Source organism: Oncorhynchus masou, chromosome 15 (assembly GCF_036934945.1).
Source record: "Oncorhynchus masou masou isolate Uvic2021 chromosome 15, UVic_Omas_1.1, whole genome shotgun sequence".
Lineage (NCBI taxonomy): Eukaryota > Metazoa > Chordata > Actinopteri > Salmoniformes > Salmonidae > Oncorhynchus > Oncorhynchus masou.
In genome coordinates this window covers 47,925,302-47,933,344 of record NC_088226.1, presented here as the reverse complement: position 1 = coordinate 47,933,344, position 8,043 = coordinate 47,925,302, and the positions used below count along the sequence as shown (strand labels likewise).

At 42.0% G+C, this 8,043-nt stretch overlaps 1 protein-coding gene across 1 annotated transcript; it reads right to left on the bottom strand.

The window, feature by feature from the left end:
• Window positions 1–2,259: 2,259 nt before the first annotated feature.
• Window positions 2,260–7,994, bottom strand: LOC135556361 (peroxiredoxin-6-like). Its single transcript, XM_064989502.1, has 5 exons — window positions 7,831–7,994; window positions 4,982–5,138; window positions 3,102–3,248; window positions 2,837–2,983; window positions 2,260–2,675 (listed from the first exon to the last, which is right to left on the bottom strand). Exons 1-5 carry the CDS (start codon window positions 7,920–7,922, stop codon window positions 2,550–2,552), a joined length of 669 nt encoding a protein of 222 aa, XP_064845574.1. The 5' UTR covers window positions 7,923–7,994; the 3' UTR covers window positions 2,260–2,549.
• Between the last annotated feature and the right edge of the window lie 49 nt (window positions 7,995–8,043).

Below are 8,043 nucleotides of genomic sequence, written 5' to 3'. Positions count from 1 at the left end.
GGAAACAAAGCAAAACCATTGAGTTCTAAACTATGTATTTATTACAATTACAATTTTACATCTCAAACTAAATCCAAGACAAACTCTAGTGTACTGTAGCAATCTATGGGAGGTTCTCAATTGGTTTGCTCAACTCCTCCGTTCTACCCTCACCTCCTTTTGAAAAATGTCAATGGTAACCGAGAAGGAGGGGAAAGAAAATATAGAAACAAATGCACTTGTTTGAATTGAGACTCCTTCACTCATGTGGCATCATGCAAATTATGTTTACAAGGGTGGACTCCCATATTAAATGTGTAGTTGTAAAAATACATTTAGCTAGTTGTGCTAGACATTTTATAGATAAAGGGATAAGTAGCATATCCCTTTTATATATGTACATACTTTTCTCCCCCAAGTAAACAACAGCCGATTCAAAGAGGATGAGGCATATGTCAAAACTGTTCTGCAATGGACTCTGGGCATTTGCTTCCTCAGTGGGAGGAGGTAGGGACACACCTGCGTTCGTCTACTTACTAATTGATACTCTCCTTGGCCACTCGACCACTTATCTGCTTCCAGGTCACGGAGGAGAGTATGGAGGAGTCGAAGAGAGGACGGTTTCCCAAATGAGAATCTCCCCCATGGCGCTGAAGTCCTTGTTTCCATTACCGTTGATGTACTGCCATCTGTTGGTAAAATATAGTAAAGCATTGGAGGGTTTCAGCGAGTACAGCCAAAAGGTTTTATTTGGATCACTCAGTTGTAGCTACAAAGAGAGGACCATTAGGACAATGAAGTTGCTTTAGCAATGGCAAATATACTTCACATGAGTAGACAACACTCACCATTAAGCCGTCCATCCTCAACAGCTCCCAACATTGCTGTTCTGCAGAATGAACTAGTCATGTGTTCCACCTGACCATTGCCACCACATTCAGTAGCGTCTTTTGCTCATCACATCACCTGTACATAAAGAGTGGAAGCCTTTTCGGTTCACATAATTGAAATCGTTTTGGGATGGTGATTGTATGTCGATGTGGGGTCCGTCTATTGGTCCGTTCGTATTTGGGAACCCATTGATGGCATAATGGCAAATAAATCCCTCTTGACTTCAACTTGTTGTGCAATGGTGCGTTACTGTTCGTTTTACTGATGATTGCATCCAAAACATTGTCTCACCGAGGGCTGTGAGATGCCGATAGGCACTTTTCAGCAGGAGCTTGCCTATTGTCAAATACTCGAGGGTTTATAGACATTTTAGCAGACGCTCTTATCCAGGGCGATTTACAGTAGTGTGTGTACATTTTCAATTTTGTTTGTACTGGTCCCCCGTGGGAATATAACTCACAACCCTGGCGTTGCAAGTGCCGTGCTCTACCACTTTACCAACTGAGCCACGCGGGATAACACTTAGACGTGCAGCGGAATGGCATAAGTTTGCCTTTTGAAAGTAGGTCTTAAATCCTCGCAAAAATCCTATAAGGTCGTTTTTGGAAATGATAACTGATGCTTTCTGCAGATAAAGCCACATCGGTCTCAAAAAAACACGCTCTCTGCGAAATGTAACGTGTGCCAAATCAGAGCAATCGCTCATTCTCAGTCTAAAGTATTTCAACATTGGTAAAACTTTCACACGTACCTCCCATTTAACAAATTACTGTACTTTATACGGATTTTTATTGTTAAATGCAAAGTGGTCGAATTGTATAGCATGTCATGATGTATGAAATCACAATAGATATCGATAAATGATTTTGAATTACTACTCAATGCTATGCTTGACAAGTAGTTCCCTTATTCCACCACTTGGCACTGTGCATATGCACGATGGCCATGCATAAATTTATGCACTTAAACATTCATATTGGTAAATCTCACAGTTTGGGTGGAAATTATCCCATTGATGGTTTATGCACAGACTTGTTTTCTTACAGTTTATAAATTAGGCCCCTACTTGAGCTTTTGGGACTCAAGTACTAAACCAAAACACTGTCCATTATTCTAAGGCCTCGGCTCTTATCTGATGCACAGAATCCTTACAGGAGGCAATTACCTCCAGTTTGTATACTGGTCAAACAGTTGCTTCTTTCCTTCAGTGAGGTTAACACTGATCTGTAGATTAGATGTGATCGGTGCAAGTTTCTTAAAACTTAAAATAATTCAATTGAAAGCAAAGTTAACATTCAGTTACTGGAAGGAAGGATGCATTTTCTAAGTATTGATGCAGAATAAATATATAAATAATCAACCACCAACAACAAAAAACACCCCCCACAGTGGTCTTCCAAAAGTGTGTTTATTGGGGTAGTAACACTGTACAATGCTAAGTTCATATCAAAGCCTTGCTCCTCAGAAGACATTATGAATGGATTAATGGATGCTTACTGAATATGTAAGTTGTGAGATACTTTAATTAGTGCATCAAAACCTACAAGACTCTTGAAGGGATGATTAGTTCTATCGTTAGAGGACTTATAGCGTAACCACTATGTGCTGATACTTTGGCAGTGGGCCTATCTGGGCTTTGGGTTGTGTCCGGGACGACTTTGTGTGCCCCCTCCCGAGGCTCAGGGCTGTGTGTAGCGGAGGTATTTCTTTCCAGAAGGCAGCTCTTTGGTGGTGACGCCATTGGGGAAAAGTTCAGCAGCCTCTGCATCGGAGAGAGAGGGAATAACCATACACTTCTCACCAGGCTGAGAGAGTGAGGGAGAGAAAGAGAAAAATATGAAGTCAAAAAACAATATGGTACATATAGATTTGAGAGAGTGGAGACTAAGTTAGTGAGATGTTTTCAAGTGGTCTAATATCAAGATGTGACTAACTTTCAAATCAACAGTGGTGTGGGTGTGTGTACCTTCCAGTCGACAGGTGTGGCCACCTTCTTGAGAGCGGTGAGCTGCAGAGAGTCGATGACACGGAGCAGCTCGTCAAAGTTCCTTCCAGTGGTGGCAGGGTACAAGATTGAAAGCTTCATCTTCTTATCTGGACCAATCACAAACACCTGGGGGTGGGACCGAAGGAGAGGGGTCTTATAAACAAACACCAATTTGAGCTTCATTTTCTACAGCAAAAATGTTGCAGTTTACATCTCCTGGATGTGTCTGTGACCTCATACTCACACAGCGTGCAGTGAGGGGAATACCATCCTTGTCAAGCTCATCAGGGTCCAGCATGCCCAGCTGAACTGAAAGCTCCCTCTTATCATCAGCGATGATGGGGAAGGGCAGGGGAGAGTCCGCACCATCACTGTTAAACGCCATCACGTCCTACAGACAGAGGGAGAGAGGTCAGGGGTCAGCGATGATCAGCAAGGGCAGGGGGCCGTGTCACCTTTACTGGCTGTGATTTTCAACAGTGACGCCTTCACAACTGATATTAGAGTAAACGTGTCCTTGCTTTGCTCAGTAACTCACTCTCCTGTTTTCATGATGTGAACTACAAACAGCAGAATCAGTGACTGTATGTAGTATAATATACAGCAATGAGAACTATAATCTGTAAAGAACCTGACCCTGTGACGACCACGGACTCTAATCTGAGTGGCTCAGATCAGGTCTTTCACAGACAACAGTCAGGGTGACTGAGCTAGAGCAGGTTGTGGCCAGAGTGAATATTATTGTAAAAAGGAGCCATTAGTCTGGGTAGTTATATGTCTGTTGTAAAGAAATGTTAAAATTTTAGAGATAGTTGGTGTTCACTGCAGCAGTGTTAATCTCGTGGAAAGATTCTGTGTGTAGACAGAGAGAATCTGTTGGGACTGAATGGATGCGTAAAATAAGAGCAGCAGCAGTGTTAATCTCATGGAAAGATTCTGTGTGTCGACAGAGAGAATCTGTTGGGACTGAATGGATGCGTAAAATAAGAGCAGCAGCAGTGTTAATCTCATGGAAAGATTCTGTGTGTCGACAGAGAGAATCTGTTGGGACTGAATGGATGCGTAAAATAAGAGCAGCAGCAGTGTTAATCTCATGGAAAGATTCTGTGTGTAGACAGAGAATCTGTTGGGACTGAATGGATGCGTAAAATAAGAGCAGCAGCAGTTCTGGTGTTTGGGTTTTTCGTCAGTGGTTATTTGGACAGATTTCGCAGGTTTTAGCATCTTTTAAATTCCGGAAGGGGAGGGTACATTCGGCCCGTAACTTGCCAAGAGCGAAGGTGGAGCTCCTCGTTACAGTTCTGCTCCTTTTTCTAGCATTTCTTGATCTCTTCTCTTAACGTGGATGGACCCAGAACTTAAATCGAGCAGCTGACCAATTATGTGAGACTTTAGTTCTGGGTTAACCGAGATTACAGAAGTATAGACAGCAGTGTAATGGCTGGTGTGGTCTAATCAAAAACTGGACATCAGACAAAACTCATACGCCTCACTGTGGGAAGGAAGGCTGCCATTAGTCACACAGGTTCAGACAGAGGTGGGTGGGTGTGTGTGTATATAAGGGGGTGGGATTAATTGGTTCAGTGAACTTCAGAGATTAACTTTTCATCCCAAACAACTTGTTGAGAACTTTGGAGGGGGGTGGTGCTTCTGTAACCTAGCAATCAAGCCATTTGTCCAATCACCAATGCTCCAGTGTAAGACTTGAGAATTTGGCAGTACAGAGGAACTCGTTCCCCTGTTGGACCCAAGAGAGGCCTTTAAGGGAGGTAAAACATTCAGTACTTGCAGATAGAAATGTAATAAAAGGCTAACACTATTCCCTGTTATACTTGACAGACAAACATATATGTTCTACACAATATATTTCTGTAGAGAAATGACCATCTGTGAATGGAGTTGAGATGGAGTGTAACAGCTGTGCAGGCTAAAGCAGTCTCAGGGGGATTACATGGGGTTTGTGTATGCATGCAATATTGATTTAGACATGGCTGACAGCGTTTAGATATGGTAGTAAACCTGTGTGAGAGAGGCTGTCCATATGGTAGTTATGCAATGTATGGGAATGTGCTCTCTACATTTGAACCACATAGACAATGGATGCAGAGAGAGGGGTAGCCAGACCTTGCTCCAGGCGAGGTGGTCGGCCACGCTGTCGATGGACAGCGCGATCATCTTGACTTTGCGTTTCTTGAACTCATTGCTGATCTTGGCAGCACAGGCCAGCTCTGTGGTACATACCGGAGTAAAGTCCCGGGGGTGGGAGAACAGGATTCCCCACCTGGAGGAGAGGAGGGAGGGAGGAGAGTAACTCTCTGCTGAGGAAAACATTAGGCTAGACAAGTGTTAACGGATTTAAATAAAACTAACTTTTACTAAATGAGAGGCAGTGTCACCATCTGACCATGTGAGGGAAGGTGGAAGAAAAGACTGAAAAACATGTGACTAGTCTCTGGAATGTGTGGTTGACCAATGATGCAACAATGTATGGTAGAGTGTGTTAAGAAAAGAACAGGAAAACTAGAGGTTCTGTTAAAAGATGCTTTGTAGAACCACACCTTTTTAGCGTCATAGTACATCCGAATAATAGAGACGTGGTCCTGGAATACAAACTCTCCTCCTTTCCCACACCACTAATTGAGTCAGACTGGGACAGTATGGAGGTTAGCATTTAGTTTTTTTCAAAGAAGAGCAACAAGTGTTCTTCTATAGGACAATACAGTTATTGTGAATGGTTTTTACTGAAGTACCACAATCATGTGCACATCATTCTGGATTATGGCAATAGTTTAAGAAAATGTATTAAAACCGTTGCACTAGAAACAGAGCTGTGGCAACCACCAGTGTTTAAGTGGGGAGCTGTTAGGGTGTTGCAATAACAGAATAATCTCTGGCTAATCTGTACAGAGTGCCAAAATATCAAAATGAGAGGCTTTTAGCTACAGAGTAAAGGAAATAGCTACCCTAACAAAACACAGTAAACCAGTTTATCTTGAGACTTGTAATAGTTTCAAGTTATATTCTTCCCTCTACCACTCCTCATCCCTCCATATTGGACCACAGCAATGGCAGTAGAAAATCATTTGCTCTGTTCGGTAGAAACTTAAATCCCCTAGAGGGGGAAGTTGAACTTTTCTCTAGTTCTGCACGATCATTTAAAACTGCGGCAGGAAATGCTCTAGTCCCCCCTCTGGCTGCACCACACACATGGCTTTGCAAAGCTAAATGTTATGCAATATAATAATTTGTGTGTGTGAGAAAGGGCACCCCCCAATCTACCATGTTGGAGGGCCTTCCCCTGTGCCAACCGTTATCCCTACCCCTTTATATTCTTCTATTATTTAACTATAGCCATGAATACTGGAGTAAAAGCATGGCCCATGTTAATGATTGAGCTATAAAAACACTGGAATACATTAGGTATAATTCTGCTTTGTTAGCTTAACTTTTGTTAGCACTGCTCCTCCACTTTGGAAGAGTTTGTTGGATCATGCTTATGTAACAGCCAAACCTTTGACCAAGCCAACTGTTTGTCTGGATGTGCGCATGAGTGAGATGTACACTCCCGTTCAAAAGTTTGGGGTCACTTAGAAATGTCGTTGTTTTTTAAAGAAAAACTTTATTTTATTTTTTTAATCAGAAATACAGTGTAGACTTTGAGAATGACTATTGTACCTAGAAACAGCTGATTTAAAAAATATATATATATCTACATAGGCCCATTATCAGCAACCATCACTCATGTGTTCCAATGGCATGCTGTGTTAGCTAATCCAAGTTGATCATTTTATTAGGCCAATTGATCATTAGAAAACCTTTTTGCAATTGTTAGCACAGCTGAAAACTGTTGTTCTGATTAACGAAGCAATAAAACTGGCCGCCTTTAGACGAGCTGAGTATCTGGAGCATCAGCATTTGTGGGTTCGATTACAGGTTCAAAATGGCCAGAAAAAAAGACTTTTCTTCTGAAACTCTGTTTATTCTTGTTCTGAGAAATGAAGGCTATTCCATGCAAGAAATTTCCAAGAAACTGAAGATCTCGTACTACTCCCTTCACAGAACAGCGCAAACTGCCTCTAACCAGAATAGAAAGAGGAGTGGGAGGCCCTGGTGCACAACTGAGCAAGGACAAGTACATTAGTGTCTAGTTTGAGAAACATATGCCTCACAAGTCCTCAACTTGCAGCTTCATTAAATAGTACCCGCAAAACACCGGTCTCAACGTCAACAGTGAAGAGGCGACTCCGGGATGCTGGCCTTCTAGGCAGAGTTCCTCTGTTCAGTGTGTGTTCTTTTGCCCATCTTAAGCTTTTCTGTTTATTGGCCAGTCTGAGATATCGCTTTTTCTTTGCAACTGCCTAGAAGACCAGCATCCCGGAGTCGCCTCTTCAATGTTGACGTGATATTTGTCATTTGTACTTGAAATAAAAAAAATATTTAAGAATTATCATTATTTTTTGGTCGATTTTACAATACTAAAAACATTGCTATCTGGAAACCTGGGCAAGGTCAAGAGTGTATATGTTAAACAGGAAGGATTTATATACAAATCAAATGTGTCTGAAATAGTGTTTGAATGTGGATTTTGGACAACATTTTGTAACAAACCGTTGTTTATAAACCCACGATGCCCGTGTGAAGCCGCACCTACGGTAGATGTTCGAATTATTAAGATCTGATGTGGGATCAGATCTTCGCTTTTCGTATGAAACTGGTCCTGGACCGGTGCTTAGCGGCTATAATTACCATGTTGTATGACACTTGTGTCTTCAATGTATGACTAATTTCACGCTGAGCTCGTGGCAATGGACATTCAACCAAGTCTGTCATTGTCTGTACATTAAAATGTTACACAAATACACCATCAGTAAATTATTAGGCTACTGTTTGCAATTGAATACGCTGATGCAGTGCAGATACAAAGTAATAGCAGATGATCACAGACTTGTTTAGCCTACAAAAGTAGCACTTACGAGTTTCCTAAGAAGTCATGGAATTTGATCTTGCCGATGGTTGTCTCAGCTTCGAAGTTAGGGAACACGTCTCCTAGCAGTATCCCAGGCATGGCTCTCTTTCCAGGGCAAGGTGACGAGTATTTTTTTTTCTTCTTCTTCGGTGGCGTTTCCCCGCGGGTTGCATCCAATATTTATGGTGCATTACCGCCAACAACTGTACAGGGGTAAAAT